General features: G+C 39.7%; 1 protein-coding gene across 3 annotated transcripts in view; it reads right to left on the reverse strand.

Annotated features, from left to right (window-relative positions):
* The window catches only part of SPAG6 (sperm associated antigen 6), a 56,402-nt gene that overhangs the window by 9,983 nt on the left and 25,616 nt on the right, over positions 1–20,803 (reverse strand). The window contains exons 5-9 of one of the 3 annotated variants that reach the window (XM_044424954.1): positions 17,942–18,147; positions 16,603–16,776; positions 12,408–12,560; positions 9,596–9,787; positions 815–931 (exon numbers count right to left, since the gene is read on the reverse strand). In XM_044424954.1, coding sequence (XP_044280889.1) covers positions 815–931; positions 9,596–9,787; positions 12,408–12,560; positions 16,603–16,776; positions 17,942–18,147 — 842 coding nt within the window. The remainder of the gene's footprint in view (positions 1–814; positions 932–9,595; positions 9,788–12,407; positions 12,561–16,602; positions 16,777–17,941; positions 18,148–20,803) is intronic. The other 2 variants (XM_044424956.1, XM_044424955.1) reach the window with 2 other exon arrangements.

Genomic DNA, 20,803 nt, shown 5'->3' on the forward strand with positions numbered 1-20,803 from the left:
ATTCTCTGCTAGTTGGCGACAACAGAAGTTGTAATCCAACACATAAAGTGGGTGCCTAGTAGGGGCAAACTGCTGTAGATTAGCACAGGTTGTTCATTATTTATCAGGCATAAAATAATGTTAGGTTATATTAATAAACTTATTAATGAACCAGAAACACTGGTTCTCATCTGATGCTAGAACCAAGGAACCTAACAGGGTGAAGGCACAACCTTGTCCATGATGAGTTACTTGCACTGAAGCCCAAGATTTCTCTTCAGACACAGGAGGGAACAAAGATGTCCAACACTGGACCTTGCAACTGGCTGGCAGTAATTTGTTTAAGGTATTTCTATACCTTTCAATTAGACAAGCTCTTGGAATGGTTTACAGAATATACAGTAATGAGCCTCTGAACTGGCCAGATCAGTATAAATCATAACAACTTGAGCATCTTCCCTTGCCTACTCAGTAGAGAAGATCTTTTCACCTTCTCCACTCTCCCAGCAAGTGATTTCAAGAAACTGAATCAGAGAGCAGAAGCACCCCAAAGCTAAATTCAGCTATAGCTGCCCACAAAGTTGCAGAAAAAGGGACCAAAAGTGGCTGTCAGAAGAATCCTGACACAGAGAGAAAACAGTACCATAGTCTGCCTTAATTCCTCAAGTGTTTTGATAAATATAAACCATCCTATGCAGCTGTTTTCTTTCTGTGCACGACAGCTGCCCTCAGGCCTGGTAGCCATAATCAGGTTTAGCAAGCTACCCAGACTGGTTTCAGAAACACTGGCCAAGCATAGAGCCTTTAAGGAGTGGAAAAGAGAATGCCCATTTACCTTACTGAACTGGCCAACTACATGCTTCAGGATGTTGGGAGGAGCATCATGCAGCAAGGGTTCAAGTGCTGGCAGATAAGTGCACTTTTGTAAGATGTTCTTTAAAGCTTTTTTTGTCTGTTAAAATAAAAACATTCAATGTGGCATCCTTAGATAAATTATCAAGTCTATTCATAACATCCAGGCCTGTTTTATTTGAATGCAAAAACTTCAGGTATCTTTTCCAACAATGAAGATCAACAAACTCAAAAATGTTTCTTTTAAATTCTGTCTATCTTATGAAAGGCATGAGGTTGTGATTAAGTGGATGTGCGTACAGATGGGATTTTTAAAAGATTACCTACAACCAGGCAAAACTCTTGCACTGGGTCTTGGCCATTAAGTTTTCCAATCCCAGTAAACCCAGAAGAAGTCAAAACAGGTACCAGGTGAAATGAAAAGCTGCATTGAGTAAGGTGGTACCTGCTTTACTACAGATCCTTTTAGTGTAATGAAAGCAAAAAGTTTGTTCAAATGCTGCTTTAACATTGACTGGGCACAGCATGAGGCAGTGACTTCACAATCTACTCACCATACAGGCAATCCCTGGATTATGAACATCAGGGTTACAAACAGCCCATACTTACAAATGCATGGACTGCCATTAACCCTATATGAATATCTCCAGAGAAAAGCTGTGAATATCTCTATGAAACTACACAACACATAGTTCCCTAGAGATACCGTAGTCATGGCTTTTTGTTCTAGCAGTCGACTCCAGCATACCCAAGCCAGTGTGTTTCAGATCATGTGTAGAGTGCGTGGTTCCCCTTTGATTTTTCTGAAGTATTTGCCCTTGTAACCAGGCCCTCAGGTGCTATATGGCCATTTATGGTGAGATAAAGAAAATGGCCATACAAACAACTCTTGAAGAGGCCTACTTCAAGAAAGCAACTCCAGTGGTAACCTCTCCCCCTCTTCAGCAGCACAATCAAAACCTGACTCTCCAGCACCAGGTCCATCTCCAGAATCATCACTTAATGTTAGGCTTAACATTATCTCAAGAATGATCTAAACTCTTTTAAAAAAAACCTGTTTCTTTTGTTTTCTACAATATGACACACATACATACGTACATACATACATACAAACAGATTCTCTCTCACATCTTGAAAATATCAGATAGGGGAAAACTGCTATGTACTCAGCCTTTGCTAATTCTGTACATGCAGAATGCAATATGCCATTGTGGATACTTGGAGATTTCACACTCCACCTTTCAGTTTATATTCCTATCAGAAGCTCTAAAAATATACAGGTAGTTTCTGCAATACATTTCATTAATTCAAAGTGGAGCTTCTGTACCCCACAGAAACACTTGCCTCTCCCTTATGACCACCTGAATGTAATCAGATAAAGACATGATATTCTGTTCCCTGTGTAGCAATGTTGCATGTGAATTAACAAGTTACAGTGGCTAATAGCCTGCATCCAGCTTCCTATTCAAAAAGTTTAAAAGGTAGTCATTGAGCCTCAAGTGACTGGGAATTTTAAACCTTTTCATGTAGTTAACTAACATTCATTGCTCAAGTAAACCAGAACACGGTACCTGGACTGAAAGACTAGATCCCACTGACTAGGTTCAGACACTACACTGAAAGGTTCATTATTGGTAGACTGTGGGCTGTCAAATGAACTGTGAGTTACTGTGGAAGCAAGAGGTTATTATGCTTTCTGAACCCAGCTATGCTAACAAGCCATGGCTTTCTTAACTATGAACAACCCATGGTTTACCATGGCTTGTTAGTTGGGTTCAGACCAACATAATGATGCATGTTTTAACAACTACATTTCAACAACAACAGACACTCAATCCATACTCAATTGTCTAAACTCAAGAAGATAGCTCACTAGTTCTAGTCATAGATATGGCTGCTGGAAGAAATGAAATAGAGTATATGCTTCTCAAGAGAAGCGCTGAGGTTCAATCTCCATGTAGCCATTGCCAGAGTACTGGCACATCAACAAGCCTAAACCGGACAGATCAAGGATCTGGCACTATGTAAGATGATTTCATACATTCATATAGCCTTCAAAACAAGGCTGCTTGGATGACATCACAGTTCCTGCCACTCCCTATGCAGCACTAATTGAGTGAGAATCATATCTGTTTAGTGATCTCTTCCTCAAGCCCCAGTTGTACTCCATGTTGTCAGCACAGGCCTGCACCAACAGTTTTTCACTACAGGCAGTCCCAAGTTACGAAAGTCTGAGTTAAAAACACCCTATACTTATGAACCAACTGTCATAAAGCTTATTAATTTTTTTAATTCCTCAAGAAATAGTCATAGCTATGGAGAGAAAGAAAGCAAAAGGAGAGAAAGGGAGGCCTCCAAGCATGCCTTCCTACCCCACCCATCTAGAGAGAGAAATCTCCGGCATTTCCTTGCTGCAAAGAGGAGGCACTGGTGAGTTTGGATGGCGGCGGGGGCAGGGGGCGGGGATCCTAGTGATATTCACGCTATTTTCACTTTCATGGAGGGGTCCAGTACCTCTAACCCCACAAATGTGGAGGGCCAACTATATGTGGTCCAACTTATATGCAAATTCCACTTAAAGATGATCTTCCATTTTCTCAGGAATGGTTTGTTTGGAACCTGGAGACTACCTGTGCTGCCCTCCTCCCTGTCCTTTTGAACAGGCCTTTCAGCATGCTCCCACTTTCTTGATCCACAGGGTGAGAATGCCTATTTGCCAGTTCTCAGTAGGAGAGCCTTTAGAAGTAAGTAATGGAAGTAGCTGCAGTTGTCATTCTCTACAGCAGGGTGGGGCAATCTTTTTGGGCCCAGGAACACATTTTGAAATTTGAGAAATGGCTGCTTTGAAAGGTTTGGCTAATCACAAGGGGAAAGTAACCTGATTAAAAGACAAGGCAGAATTGGCACTTGAACCCCCAAATACTAAATAGCTCCTTTTAAAACCGTTTTACCACCAACAGAAACCTATTTCACAGAAGGCAAATTCTTTTTTCTACCACCCAATTCATTGTTCCCTTATTTTTTTACTTCCATACTCTGGATCACCTCCCTCTCTCACATGCACACACACACATGTATCCATCATACATGAATAGAAACACTTTTCCTCTACACCTGCAACCACTATTACACTTTTTAAGTACACTTTTTAAGGAATCATCCCAAATCCCCCAGAAAAATGTTTCTCTAGCCCCCTCATATTCACATACATATGCAGCCCCATCCATTCAGACATACAAGCACATAAGCCTCCACACAGGGCCTCCTAGGTTCCATTCAGAGAGTTCCTCCCCCAGAGAGGTCCGCCTGGCACCATCGTTATTTGCTTTTCGGCGCCAGGCGAAGACCTTTTTATTTAAGCAGTGTTTTAAATGTTAATACTATGGAAATTTTATTTGGCCAGGGTGGCTTATTTTATTCTAATATATATATTTTAATTGTTATTGTTTTAATTTATTGTGCATTTTATTGTATGTTGTGAGCCGCCCCGAGGCTTCGGCAAGGGGCGGCATAGAAATGTTTTAATAAATAAAATAAATAAATAAATTCAGCTGGCTCCACTGGCCTGCAGCAGCTTCCTGCTGTAATCTTCTCCCCCACTGGATGCTTCCCTATCCACCCCCCCTGCACCCACTCCTGCTGCTCTCCTTAGCCCCGACAACACCCCATCTTAAGGAGAGGAATTTCTTTTTCTTCTTCCTTTCTTAACAATTAGGCAGCCTACAGAGAAAGGCTCACAGTGGCCAGGAGGCAGTCATTGCAAATGAAAATGGCAGCAGTTGCTGGTCTTTAAAGCAATCACAGCTACCAGTCAGAATACAGGTTCATTTCTTTTAAGCGGGAGGAGAATAGCACCTCAGATGCCAAGAAAGTTGATTCAAGTTACACTGGGGTCCACAGTCACTACACTGCCTACCCGCATTCTAGCGGGTTTAGCTTTGTCATCCTTCCTACACTCAAGTCTCTAGGACATAAATTTCTGAGGAAGAGATGAAAACATTTCATCTACTACCCCTCCCTGCCACAAGAGTTTTGTTCTGATTCCACACCTTTCCTGTCAGATTTTTCTCTGGCTCCATCATTCCAGGTAGCTAATATTTTGTAATCCAAAACTGGCAGCCCTAACCAGCAGTGACTATTAGATTAAGCATGTGCATGAATGCTAAAAGAGCCAAACCAGAAGTTGCACAAAAAACATAAATTGCATTTAAGCTGGTATTCATCCAAGGATACTGGAGATGTTCCTCCTGAGCAAGATACATGAAGTTGCAGATGTAGAAGATTCCAGGATCAATTTTGTGGTCTCTCCAGTTAAAAAGGCAGAAACAAGGTGATGGGAAAGACCGTCTCTGCCTGAAACTCTGGGGAAATGTTTCCAGAGAGAGCAGACGATAATGGAGCAGAAAGACAAATTGTGTGACCCAAATACAGCAGCTACCTAATTTTCTATTGGCATCAAGATCAACTTCCCTTCTAAGGTGAGTAGTAGCTTAAGGTGGAAGGTTCATTAGGATTGCCATTCACAAGGAAATGCTCAATGCCCTCTTCCTCTCTGCCATGGTCTGATACTGATTAGCTTCCACTTATACAAAATGCATTCTCCATATTTTCTATTTTGTCCCAAAAGTATTACGTAGTGCATGGCATGCCATTTCTTATACTGCAAGTATCAAAATATATTTTTCATTACTGCAATAGCATGTAGAATGCCTCCATTTTTCCTAACCGATTTTTCAACCTATTTTCTTTTCCATTCTTGCTTAATTTATAACACCCAGGCTTTGAAAAAGTAGCAAAGGAACACAATGCACAATAGGTGCAGAGGTGCCTTTGCAGTGAAAATAGTGGTGGTGGGCAGGACTCTGGTTGTTAGTATAGGAATTACAATTGCAAGCATGTTTGGGGTTTGGGCTGTGAAATATTGGCAAGGAAGCATTTCTCCAGTGTTGGTGCGGCAGTGCCTGTGCCTGACTGCCTCGTAGCAGCATTGCAACACCACATAAACCTGACTCCAAACTACCACATTGCAGCATTGTTTAAATAAAAAAGCATCCAGTCCTATGCGCTTCTGTGCAGCAAAGCATAGCATCAGCTTGCAAATCTGCTTACATCAAAATATTCCAGCAGCTAGAGCTGGGTCAAATTATGTCAGATTTCCATATGGCTCTTGTTTCTGAAGTGCTTTGCTGTGGCCAAGCATGTACACCAGTCTATTTATTTCTTATTTAATGAATTTATATGCTGCTACATTAGCCCACCTCTGAGGTCTCTGTGTGGCTCACCATATAAAAGACCTCCTTTGCCCTATGCTGTGGATGCTATCACATGAAGATGCCATGAGAAGCCCCTGAGAAAACTGGAAGCATCTGATCAGTTTGTATGGCTAATGAAATGTTAGAATGATGAGGATGATGAAGATGATGATGATGGCACTGCCACAGCTGCAGCACGAGGACTGATGCCTCCTCATCCAGCATTTCCTGCAGCAGCGTGTGTCACAATAGCTAGCAGCCACTACTGAATGAGGCAGCTATGCTACTGGACTCAGTTAGGCATGACACCCCCTAAACACACAGGACTGTCCCATGGAACAAACCTAGCTGCATAATAGACTAAGACTGGCAGCCCATTACAAGATGAAACGTATACCTGCACACACATGTGTGTGCATGGTTCTCATGTTTGACCTCAGCTATGATTCTTGATTTCAAGATACTCTTTGGAGCTGGAAAAGTATGTGTGCTCAAGCCTCAAGAAGCAGAGTTTAAGAGATGCATGGTTAGGAAAAGGAAACACAGAAAGAGAAGGACAAGGAGAACAAACTGATGGGCTCTGTACTAGTGTAGCTTTGACTGTCTTATGCAGGGGGCCCAATTTGTGTTATTTGTGACTTTCCATGTGTCACTCCCTAGCCTGTATACTTCAAAATAAGTTGATTTGCACATTACACTCCAGCTGCTATCCTGAAAAGGAAGCAAAAATTGAAAGAGGCCCCCAAAACTTTCCATGACTCAGACAATATTAAGTCATATCCTGTGCAGAAGAAATGGTAAATATGAACACCCTGACCTTAACTATATTTTGCTTGGAAGTGAGGCCCAACTGATATGTTACTGCAACACTGGAGGGAGCCATTTTCATATAGCTTATTCCCATGCTGCTCTGCCAATGGCCTGGTCTACACATGGAACAGAATAAAAGTGGTAGAATCCTGATGTAGCAGAATTATACCATTTAAGATGAGGCATTACTTTTTTAACACTCTCCTGTGAAAATTAAAATAGAACTTGCAGGCAAGCAGAAATCTAGCACAGCTGAAGTTTTCGTCCTGTTATGCTAGCTCTCCATCTGCAGAGCGTTTGTTTTTAAAGAAGATAGCATTCCACTGAAGGCAGAAATCTGTTCTGCTACCTCATTCTGAGGAAAGACTAGCTCACACCCAAGACAAGAAAAAGCCACACAGATGGACCAATGTGAGTCATGGGGAAGTGACTCTCAGAGTTCTACAGTAAGGTGAAAGCCAGCCCACTGTTTTTAAGGGAAGAGACAGTAGTTCAATGAGAAAACCCCTACTTTGGAGGAAGATGTCAGGTTTCAATCCCAACATCCCCAGCTAAAAGGACCTGGTGTCAGGTGCTGGAAAAGAGATCCTGGAGAGAAATGGATAGCCAGATAAGACTATACTACAGCAGTCCCCAACCTGGAGTCTTCCAGATATACTGGCTGGGAATTATGGGAGTTGCAGTCCAACAGAGGTGGAGAGTCCCTGCTTGAAAAAGGTTGCTATACAGGTCTAGATGTACACACAGTCTGTCCCAGGTGCTTTCACTTTTCCATTATGGGACTTGCTTCCGTATCACAGTATTCTAAATCATCACTGATTGGGTGGGTTTATGAACCCAGAAATACTCAAAATGGGAAAAAATTTAAATTAAGCAGTACATTTCACCTGCCAACTGTATTTCAGTTTCCATTATATTTGTGGAAATGATGTGCAGATTGTATTGATTGCAAGCAGCTAACCTATGCAATTAGCACTCACTACGTATTTCCAGCTCCACTGGGCACATTGCTCCTTCTGCTCCCAATGTAATACAAATTATCTTAATACTAGTGTTAAACTGGTTGCTTATCCCTAATTTAATGTGATTTGTTTAGATTTTTAGTTTATTTATTTATTTATTGCCTACCTTGGCTCAAACCTTCAAGAAGCAGACACAGCATTTAAATATTACAAAAATGCTTCTGTTTTCCAAGTTAACAATTCCTAGCCCACCTTTTCAGTCAAGCTATCAGGATGTCATATAAATAGTAATAATGAAAAATTTAAAAAATGTTAGAACAAGTAATGAAAACAAAAAAAAAAATCAATCTTAAAAATTCAGCAAAGATGGTGAGAGAATGTGACTAAAAGCACAGTTAAATGCAGAAGTCCTGATTCTTCTCATCTGTACCATAAGTGGAAGAATCTCCATAACGTAGAAGATATAAATTTGCAAAAAAGTGCATATGCTACTTTATGTATAAATGCTAAGTTAGAAATAATTACTGTAACATGTACATCTTTACTGTATAAGAAAATGTAGAAGTCTGTAACCATGTGATTGGTGTGCTTGACTCTTCAGAGTGCTGTCCAAGTGATGCTAATAATGGATGAACAATAGTTCTTAAGGTCCTTTATCTACAAACTGAAATTGGACTGGATGGGACTGCCCTTCAAGTGGAGGACTACCTTCTGTAAAACAAGAGTCCTGTCTCACCCTACATCTTATCCCCATGATTTACATAGTATGACAAGGACAGGAAAAGGAGGGAAACATGTAGACCTCCAATTTCCTGGAATAACCCATTGTACTCAAGCAAGGGAGAAACAGCGTCCTTCTGAACTTTGTGGGGATCTCTCTGCATGCAGGTGCTGTACTAACGTGTAGAAACTTTAAACTCCAATTCACTCAGCGTGTAACTGTCATATTCTTATAAAATCTCAATACGGTTTACATAATTATTCAAAATAATATACTCGTGTTACTCTCATGGCAATAGGTACCTGAGATTCAGAAAGGAGCTGCATACACACAGACCCCCATGCTGAACTTAGATGCAGACCTGTGCACACAAATGGTTTCAACACACAATTCCTTAGCCCTGGCCACATAAGTTTTCACATACATAGCCCCAGACTCCAAATACCATTAGTCAGCTGTTTGTAGCAGGGAGGTTAAATTCAGTTCCCTCCAGCTTATTTTTCCTCAGCCAAACAGCATCACTTCCTAAATGATAACTTGGTTTGGCACCAAGGTTTGGCTGCTCCCTGTGAACCTCCCCAGATACTGCTTCAATCTTCCAGAGAGGTCCTGCTTCAGATTCCACCCCTGCAGAGGTCTAGAGAGCAAATATGTAGGCAACAGCTTCTCAGTAGCAGTGCCTTGGGAAGTTTGGTTAGCATCCTCTCTTCTAGCCTTCCATCATAATAAAAATTTCCCAGCAAATGGTTGCATACTGCCAGTGGATTTTGATCCCCTCCAGGCCTTTTCTTTCTTTTGGCTGCTGATCTGTTTTCCTCAGAATTTTTTTTGTTAATGTTAATCATTTTAACTGACTGTTAGATGCCTGGGCAGTGTTCCATTTCAGGACTGAAAGATGGATTTCAAATTTCTGAAAGTAATCAATTTCTAAATTACTACCCATCTCTAACTGCTTCATTTGCTTTAAAAAGGAACTTGATCTCAAGTTTAATAATAATAATAATGGCAAATCAGCTCACTTTGACTTGAAGATCTTCTGAACTTTCAGTTGCCATATAGAGAGAGAGCAACACAGGTAACACATTTGCTACTGCAACTGCACGGGCATGTTCTGGAGTGTGTCTTCCAATCTGCCCCAAAGACCAAGCAGCTGCTGCCTTAATATGATCTTCTGGCTCTTCTGACAAGCACACTGCCAGCTGTGGAACCCCCTGCAGTATTCATCAAAAACACAAAACACAATGAACCCATGTCAGGTTTGGAGGACCTTGTAGAGATTTCTGGGAGCAGGACAGGGCAAAATATGGTTCTCTCTTCATGTGTGTGCAAGCAAGCATGCATGTGTTCTTAACTGAAAGCAACTATGAGGACTCTATCATTTGTAAGGCCTCCAAAAATATTCTTGAACACTATGAATTTAAGCATCAGAAGGATATTAAATCTGCCAATTTCTCTGCGATAAAGGCAGTTAGAACTGACACGTTTATTGCTTTCAAAAGGATTCAGAGAGCAGGTGCCACAATTCAGGCTGCAAACAGAAAGCAAAGCTGGTGCTTTTATCAGGCATGAAATTCCAGGGTTTCAGGTTTCCTTCCCAGGTTTTCTGGAAAGCAACCAAGCAGTGCCTCTCTGCCCCTTCCATTCATTTCAGTAAGACTTACATGGTGCTACCATGCAAGCTGCACTGAAATGAACAGGGTACAGTCACAATGCTAGAAGGGGTTTGCTTCTTTTACCCACCCCTTTCCTTTCCAGTGGAAATCCTATATATAGTTAGGTTTTTATTTTTTTTCCTCTTTGCTCAGTGCACACAATAAATTTAAACACAACTAACAAATTATTATTCATGTGGGCACTGACCCTTACAGATGTCGATTGGAACTTTCATCAGATTGCCTTTTAGTCCTGACAATTTTATAATGAGAATACTTTGCATGTGCACACATATACATGCACATACAAATCAATAAATTCTACTATCCACTAGGAACCATTTGATACATTTAAGATGAAAGAGGGTAAGAATACCATCAATACCTATATTGCACACAGGGCATTAAATTATTAGGTTTCCTTCTTGCTGTCAGATTATCTAGCAGAATCCCTTGTAGGCTGAGAAACCTCAGACACAAAAGCTTGCTAAACAGTTTAACCATTTCAAATGAAGCAATTCAGAAAAATCAAACTAAATTTTTCATTTTCATTTGACCAGTTTTCTAGACCAGTTTCTAGGCCTACAAATAAAAGAAGGCTGGACTTTTTTTAAATAATGAACCAGGTTGTAAATGTTGTGCTTTGTTTTCTACAGCATGTATTCCTTTTGCCTTAAGTATACCACAGCAGGAGAAAAGCAAGGCCTACTGACATAACAAAGGATTGCCTATTTTATAAATTCTAATTTTAAAGACAATTAAAGCTTAGACATCAAATATTTATTCTAAGAAGCCATTTGCCAGTTTCCTTTCTGCTATTTGGAAAAACACAACTCAATTAGCATCTCATGAAAATGCAAAACTGCGCCAGCAAACTAATCCATAACCTTTAAAAAAGGGAAACAACCCCAAGCCTCTGCTATTCCACTGCATTCCAGGCACAATGAGTAGGAACATAACTCAGGTTGTAGAGTACAATTTAATGCAGTCCTGGAAACAAAAATTGTACTCTGAATATCTTTGTTCTCAAAACAACCCTGGGCAGTAGATCATTATCATCTTTGTGTGCTTTTTTAAAAAAAGACAGAAATAATGGAGGCTATTTAATAAACAAAAGGCATAATCCAGCCTTTAGTTTATTAAAGTAAATACATTTAGATCCCACTGATTTCAGGGAGTAAGAGAATTAAACATGTACTTAACTCTCCCTTTCAGATCAATGGGATATAGATATGTTTAACTCTGGCTGATTTGTGTTTAAGATACATTTTCTATATCATGAACATACATTTTTTGGATCAGATATAACACATTTTTCTACATATTTTCTTTATACAACTTCCACATAGAAAAAAATCTTTTAAAGGGGCACAATCATATGTACTTTTAGACCAAAAAATGTCCTATGACTCCCAGCATTTCCCAGTTAACAAAAAGGAGGATTTTTCTGACTAAACTTGCATAGAAGTGTACCCTAAAGCATTTTAATGAGGTTATGGGTGGGATCCCAAGCTCACTTTTTTGGAAGCAAGATCCACTGAAATCAACCTAATAGCAAGATAACACAAAGAAGGAAGAATTTCCCTAGAAGTGTGAAATTATTTTTCTTCTTCAAGTTATTTATTTTCATCACTGCCCTACTGATCTGAACAAGCATCCAGAATGATTGAATAAACAGGTGTAAGCAATATTGTTCTTCATTTTTATTACAGTTACAACCCTCCTTTCCTGCAAGCAGTTCAGGGCAGCACACATGGAACTAATACAACCTCTAGCACAAGACCAATAATGCTGCAGGTTTCCTTGGAAAAGCCATTGCACCAACAAGCACTACTGGCATTGTGTTAAGAGAATGCTTACACTAACACAATGCAATTTACATTAGCAACAATGTTGGAGAGGATACTTCCATGGTTTTCTCCCCTCTTCCCATTTTATCCTTATAAAAACCCTGTGAGATAGGTTAGGTTGGGCAGCAGTGACTGGTCCAAGATCACACACAACTTGCATGACAGAGAAGTTATTTGACTCTGGGTCCTCAGTCCCTGCTGAATCACGCAACATATTTTTATTCTCAGTCTTCAGTTTGACTTGTCAGTCCAATGAAGGCACTGCTGCAGCACATGTCCTGTCCAACAATCAAGTATCCTTGCATCATCCTTAATAATCAGGAACTAACCTTGGAGATTATCACTGCCATGGCCAGATTCTCTGAATGAGCTGCCACATAGCCAAGCATCATGATACCAGGGAGTCTAACATTTCCTTTGCAGCCGCCAACACAGTCAATGACAGCAGCAATTCCCCCTGCATTCACTATAAGCTGTGAAAGCTGAAAGGAGATAGACCAGAAAAGTTGTTAAGCGATATTACAGTTTTTCAAACAGCTGCTGAACTGTACAGTCAAGCAGTCCTTGGCCAAATCTACTGACAGCGCATACTGAAAAGCAGCTAATCTGTTTACAAGGATACAATTGAACTGAAGTGGCCCTAACTGTCCACCAGTTCCAACTTTGCAACCCATTTCTCAACCCACTCCATGGAAGCGTCAAGACATTAATACTAAGCATTATTCATTGTTAAGTGAGCAATGGATACCATGGCCATTGTGGGTGCACAAACTTGGATATCTATAGGGCCTTCTATATTTGCTTCCATGAAGGAGCAGTGCTGCACACACAAGGAGGGTGTAGGCAGATCAACTGCTTTCATTCCATATAGAGCATGTAGAGGGTTACTGGGAAGGTTATAATGTAGAGAAGTCCACAGGCAGATAGTTGATCCTACTATTCAAGATATATACCTGTCTGTATTACACAGACCACTGGCCCATCTAATTTGGTATCATTTACACTGACTGCAGCATCTCTAATATATCAGAAAGGCATCTTTTCCAGTTCTATCAGGAGATGCTGGGACTGAAACCAGGGCTTTCTGTATGCAAAGCAGATGCTCAACCACTGACCCTACAGAGGCAATACATCCTAATAAAGACTCAGGCATCCTTAAATTGATTCCAGTGGGATTCAGCATTGCCAACCACTCAGAATTGTGCCCATAGGATACGTATAGGTCTGTTTACATTTCTGGGTGTCTACATAGGCATTGAACTGTGTGGGGTATAATCTTTATCATTGAAATTAACTTCCTTACCACCTCAGCTTCGATCATTTTTAAAGTTTCTGGCTCTCATCAAAAAAACCTCAAGAATATATATATATGCCCTGGTATGTATCCACGAGGAGCAAATTGGAGAGAAGACATCAAGGTTGTTCCTCTATCAGACAGTTTAATTGGTCACATCTGTATCCTACCCTTTCTTCAAGGGTCTCAGTATGGGTGAGTCATGGCCAACTGGGAACTTGAACTCAGATCTGAATTAGATGTTAATGAGACCAGAAGTGGAAATGTCTTATAGGTATTTGGAAGTGTTTAAGCCAGGATATTATAGGCCAAAGTTTATAAGTTTACTTAGAAAGCAAATGGAAGCTACCAGTTTTCAGATCAATGGTACATTATGTTTCCAGCAATTATGTTCTACAAAAACAACAAACTATAGGTTTTGGGAACATAATTCACTGTTAAGATAAATGACATTGATGAGGGCTTAGCCTTCCTGCTATAGTCTGTACAAAGATCCCTTGAAATTGGTGGTATCTATGTAAACATCACTGTGTGAAGAATTGAACCTTTGTTGCATTTTGAAAATATGGCTTTCCAAGAATGCGCTTACACCAGTGTTCCTAAATACCCTATCCTACCTTTGTGAGGAAACCTTCAAACCAGTTTAAAGAACCACCATATCTTTACATATGCTGGTCTGTACACTAAGATCTCCTCTGGATTACTTCACTGTCTGAAATACACTGGGGAACTACTAGGGCAAAAACCTCCTAAGTGCTTCTGCCTTCGCTGCACAATGCTGTCTCCAGTAAGGCTAACCTGCAGAGGGTGGTGCCAATTCTGAAAGGACTCCAGTGCACCCATCCCCGAGGCTATCTCGCTAGAGAGCAACAGAAGAGCAATGGCGCAGCAAACTGCAGAGGGGCCAGTGGCACTGGAGAAAACAGCATTGTGAAGAACAGTGCCAGAACACATAGACATTTGGGGAAATTAAGATGCTGACTACCATCACCGTATCCAACATTTGCCCTGCCATGCCAGGCACTGGAGCTGTGCTTGCTTGCCTGGATCCTATTTTGATTATTATTGTTGCTATTATTATATTGCATTTATATTCCACCTTTTTGTCCTCTTGTGAGGAACTCAAGGCAGCTTATGTAAACTTCCTCCACTCCATTTTATTCTCAAAACAAAACTCTGTGAGTCACGTTAGGCTAAGAGTAATTGGCCTAAAGTCATCCAGTGAGCTCCACGGCTGACTGAGGACTAGAACTCAAGTCTTCCCAGGTCCCCAAGTCCAACACTCTAACCATCACATTACATGGGATATTAGTTGCAGTTGCTGTTACATACTCTGATGTCATTTATGTACCACATAAGGGCCTTTTAAAAACCCTTTCATAGGCCCTTTAATTCAATTCGTTCTGTTTTATCTTGGCTTTGTTTGCTGGTCTTGCAATACTCCCTAGTGAGTGTACCATTTCTAATATAGTCTTTATATATGTTTGAATTGGGGTATTTCAAGTTTATTGCATTGTTGCTGTTTTTAAAATTGTAAGCACCCCTAGGCATTTTATTGAAGGGGTCAACATACGTTCCTCATATAAAGAAATAAAACAGATTTCTTATTTTGAGGGCTCTCCCTACTTATCTCAAGAAACAGCCACTGAAGATGATCACTCTAACTTGGAATATTCCACAGCCCAGCTAAACAGGTTTGCGGCTAAAACCTCTCCACCTCTATTAATGACATTTGGGGTTGCGCAGGCTGTGAGCCAATTTAATTTTTAACAAGTGCAGCTAGCTTGATAAATGAAAGTAAAACAATAACACCAATACTGTGCACTGCTTCCATTTAGCTTCATTCTTTGACGCCAATTGAGTTCGTTAAATCACTGTGGAAAGCCTACTGCGTATATTTGCTATCCTTCAAAGAGCAAATATCAACAGGATTCCCTCAAGATCAAATCCTACATCCAAGTAGAGGCCTGGTGAGAGATAAATCCTGGTACTGAAGCGCAAGGCCAGATCCATCTGCAGAGAAGGCTGCAGCCTGCCATTCAGCCAGCCCCTCCCCCATTGCCTCTGCTCCAAATGCGAGAGCATTAGAGGCACAGGGAGGACTCCTGTGGAGACTGTGCTCAGCGGCACAAAGGAAGTTTTGACTACAGCGAGGATTTCCCAAATCCTTCTTCCTCCCCCTCACCCCCTCCCACAGCAGCACCAGAACTGCTAAAACAGCACCTCTCACATTATCCTTGTGACATCTGGGGGGTTTTCCCTAAAGCCCCAGAGCACCTGAAATAATGAGAATATCGGATTTCGGTGTGGGGTTCTGCGGCTTAAATTAATAAAAAGCTCTCAATAATGAGGCCCTAGCGTGCTCTAAATGTTCACAAACATGGGGGGGGGGGGAGGCAGGAGAAGAAGCATTCTCTCATCCCTTCATTCTTTTAACGTATTATAGTTATTTTCATCTAGATTATTATTTTCAAGTTTAATTTTGGAGTACTTGGGAGTTGTTGTGCATGAGATTCCAGAACATTTTCAGATGGAGAGTAATAGATGATGCCCCAAATCTTCCTGTCACTTACACATGGATTTGCTTTATTTAGTTCAGTGGAGGTGGTTATCTGAGTTACCAGTTTCATTTTACTTTGGCATCCCCCTGTAGTCCCTGTCTTCACCCTGATCTTCTCAAAACAATGTAGTTTAGAATCCAGAAATGTTCAGGTCAGTTCACAATAAGCATTTTAAGGGAACCAAATTATCATCACAAGATTTGCACATGTTTAAATATGTCATACTTGCTTGACATTCTGAAGAACCCAAATAGCAAAACCTGGTGGTATAGCCAGGGCACAACCTACACAAAACAAAACATGCATAAACCAACAGACGTAAGACTGAAAAGCACTTCATACATGTTGAATTGTGGGCCTAAGACTTTTTGCTCTTCATTACTGCCTTCTCTATACTATCCTGTGTGTCCAAACTGCTAAGCATGCTCTCCACATTGACATCGACCAACAAGCAAAGCTCATTTTGCCCATTTCTCTACTCCTTATTTGTATTCCAAGCACATCCAATAACAGCAACAAACATTTCCTTTTTTTTCTTCTTTGCATCAATGAAAATTCCACAGAGCTTTTCACGTTGCCTAATGACATAGTAATGCTGGGGATTTAAAAAAATATTTAAAGTATAAGCACTAATAACATGACCTTGTATTTGCATTCTCAAGGTTTTACCTCAGGCGTATGCCTTGCTATCTCTCTAATTAGAGTTGCAGCATTTTTCTTGACATATTCATCGGAGTCCTTCAGGCATGTGAGTACAACTGGGAAAATTTCTGCTTCAACCACCATTTCTGCCAGATCCACAGAATGCTTTGCTATCTGGCTGAGAGCTGATAGCACCTGACGCTGGTAAATAGGAATGATTGTTTTATAAATGGCTTATTGGATAAAGACTTTAGAGATATGCACATGCACACACGCACACCAATAAAACGTGAAAAGGAAAAAGGAAAACTTCCCTTTGCCTAATCCTAATTTAAGAGCAAAAAATGAAGGAAGGAAAAATGCTTTCTGGTAAAGAAAAAAACATTTATTTGGAAGAAAGTCTTGTTCAATGTAATAGTGCTGCTTCCAAGTATTCTGAGTAAATGCAATATGGAATCAGGAAAAGCATTTATTGTACAAGCAATTAAGACCAGAAAGCAAAGCATGTATTTCATTTTTCTCTTTTAAAAGCATTGCCCAGGAAATAATAGCTGCTCCCTTTTAGACAGAAAGTGAAGACCTTACAAATCTTCATAAGCTGTTGTCATTTAAATGTTAATATTTGAGGTAGATTTTTTAAAATGTTGCTCTTTGAATTAAACATGTGGAAAATGCCATTTGTGGTTAATTGTCACAAATATGCCATATTATTAAAAAGACAAAGGGAACTGTAGCACTTAGGTACTATTCAATATATTATATTATGGCTTTCTACAAGCAAAAGCAATGAAATTAAAAAGTGGGATGAAGCATACATCACACATTATTGAAAACTTACAGCCTTGTCCTCGGTTCCAAAGCCAACATACTAGAAAGCAAGTATCACTGAAATAAATGGATCTACTTCCAAATTAATATATTTCAGAGAACAAAATTGCCATGTTAAGACCCAACAGTGCTATTATAACATGGCAACATTCTGCAATTTATACATGTTGGACCCCAACAAAACAATGTTCAGAATGATTCACATATAAAGGAAATTCCATGACACTTCAGACAAGCTCTTGAGATAATTACAGAAATCTGCCAAGCACCATTGCTGAGGAACCAAATAATTTCAACCTTTAAAGATAAGCTGACTCATTCTTTCCCCACCAGTTATTTCCACTGTGCATACAACAGTCAAATAAAAAAGGATACCCTGTTCTCCCCTTTGTTACCACTATTCAAGTTAGTAATATGTATTTTGGGATGAAAGCCCTTTTAGCTCAATGTGTTTTTCTCAATATTCAGTCACAAGTGAACCCGGGTCCCATTTGAGCATGGTGCAGGGGAAAAGGGAAAAAAATAGTTTGAAAAGTACCTTTAGTTTGGCATCAGGGTTGAGGATCATCTGAGCCAAGTGAGCAATTGCCCCCGCATCCACGACCGTCTGTGCTAACTCTGGAGAATGCTTTGAAACATCACTGAGTGCCGAAGCAGCAATCCTTCTCAAAGCAATCTCTGGCTCCTGGATACAGAGTACTAAAAGAGGAATGGCTCCGGCATCCACCACAGCCTGTGACAGTTCTGTTGGTCCAATGAAAGTAATTAAGCGAGTATGGGTGACTGACCCTTGCGCAAGCCATTTTTCACCCTGACAGATACAGCAGGAGGGGGTGAAGGGAGGGTGGACTTCAGTGGCTTGACATCTGCATTTCAAATCAGCCCTCCTGGTTTCATAAACCATGTGGACCAATCCTCAGCTGAAAAGAATACAGGTCAATAGATAGACCCCCATTTACATGTACACATTTGAGGTAGATCAGGCTGAAATGGTTTGTTACTGTGTGTGTGCATGTGTGTGTGTGTTTAAAAGGAGTAAGCAGATGTCAGCTGTTTAAGCCCTGACTGTTGTGCACTGATCAATAGACAAGCAGGTTTTGCACAGCTAACAATAAAGAAAAGCCAAAATGCCAAAACGTGTCCCCTTCTCCCACAGAGCTAATTTAGACAGCACTTTAGCCCATTCATAACAGAAGCAGAAAATAATATGCCCAATACACATTAATGCTTATATTCTTAAAAGCTACATATAGTGTATTAAAGTGAAAAAAATGGCTTGCTACATTTAGATATCAAAATGCATTTCTCATCTAAGAGTACATTTCTCATAGGTAACCTACCAGTAATAGTCTTTTCACTACATTAACTCACAGCAACAGACAGTTATGTTAAGCTGCCATGACCAGTTGCTTGTATCTTAACCCCAGAACCCACAATTAACTGATATAACCAGTATACTGTTATAGCAAAAATTAATTACTCTCCCTCCACATATTTGTCATTAGCTTCAGAACTGAAGCAGGAAATTAGGGTATAGCAAATGCAAGGGTTACAACATGGGCTGTTTTTGAAGTTGTTGAAAATGAACATAAAACCCATTAATTTTGAAAGGCATATTCTAGTTTTTTAAATAAGATCTTGTTAGGTCTTCTCCTTGTTATGCACATAGTCTGTCTTTAACATTTAACTGCCTTACACTGCCATGGCAACAAATAGCTGTTGTAATTCAAAGGCCCAACTTTGATTTTGCATTGACAGTCCATCAGTCAAAGCCTTCAACAGAACTTTCTTAAACAAGGTGTTATACTCACAAACTTCAATCCTCCATTGATGTGTTTGCTCATGTCATCACTTATATATTGTACTGTTGTTTAATTTTAAGAGATAGCATCTAAAAACACCTTGCACCCATGCTGGTGCAGAAAAAAATTGCTCTTAAATTTAGTAGACCATAGTTTTGTTCTGATGGACTGATGCTATCAATTAATATTATGCTATATTTAGGATCATACTTAAAACACTTAAAAAAAACACGTTCCTCTCTCCATGCATTTATTTTATTCACCAGGGTATAAGTGTATCAGCTGTCCTATGAAATATACCAAATCCTGAATACAGAGAAAGTATTATTCCCTACTCCAACTATACCTGATATTGTATTATGATTTATTTACCCTGTAAGCTTTCTGAAGAGCCTATCATAGCCTAGAGTCTTGAGACTTACCAGTGAAACATCCCAATAAGCTGAAAGATGCTAAAGTGTATCAAAGTAGCAAGACTTTCTGCTGATTTCCCCCCTACTTTCCTATACCTAATTTTCAAAGAAAAATTGTGTTCGAACTGTAAAATTATAGCTATCCTCCCACTTCTAAAAAAGTTGAACAGTCCAAACAAACATCTAAAAAGCATAATAAACTAATTGGTACAGCATTTGAATTAAGGGCTTCAGCATGATTTATTGTTCTTTCCATTTAGGCATTTTGCTCTTATATACTGTTGAATTAATTTGAAAAGATGTCTGAATTTCTCTTGTTACTCCATATGAAGTTGGTTTGTGATTAACATGATCACTAGTTATAATAAAGCATTTAAATCTTACAAAAGTGAATATTAATTTTAAAACACCCAGTCTGTTCTTTTTGATTCCTCAAATTTGAAAAGCTCAGTCATTCATTTTCTAAAACACACTCAATTGTGGTGTATGCATATACATACTCATTTCCCGTACAGCTTATTTTTACATTGTTTATCACATTCCAGAAACAGTAATTCTGCTTCTCCCCACCCCAACAACCACAACCTGGAAGAAGAATGGGTTAGATAATGATGGGAAAAAACCATTTCCAATAAGAAAATAAGACTATGGAAATGAATTCTCAATGAGAGAAAAGCACAGAAGAATGACAATTATAAATAAAGGGAGCAGAATGAATATTTGTGTGAGATGAAGTAATAATATATTATAAATCAGCTTGTAACATTTTTTTCCTAATAGCAAATTTGGATAGTCAAGTGTCTATCAGTCTGGGGGAAAAGGGGAACACTTAACAACTATGGATACCCAGAATTAAGGGGTTTTAAAAGCAAAACAAACAAATCCAACAAAGACCCAATGCGGACTTGATGACTTAGGAGTTTCCAGGTGAGGTGCCAGTTGAGAAAGTGGACAAGAAAGAAAGAGAGAAATCTGGAGATGGGTGAGAGGAGAAAAGAAGAAAACGGCCTAATCGGGTTTTTAAGCACTTACACTAAGAATCATTTAAGAAAGGATTATGATTATGGTAATTTTTGCCATGAAGTTAAAAAAACATCCCCTGCATGAAATATACAGAGATATTTCAGGAAGGAAGGTAGAATAAACCGTTTTTCATTCCCAGTTTCCAGAATTCCATCCTCTTCT

Source organism: Varanus komodoensis, unplaced genomic scaffold (genome assembly GCF_004798865.1).
Source record: "Varanus komodoensis strain SLA01 unplaced genomic scaffold, ASM479886v1 scaffold15, whole genome shotgun sequence".
Taxonomy (NCBI): Eukaryota; Metazoa; Chordata; class Lepidosauria; order Squamata; family Varanidae; genus Varanus; species Varanus komodoensis.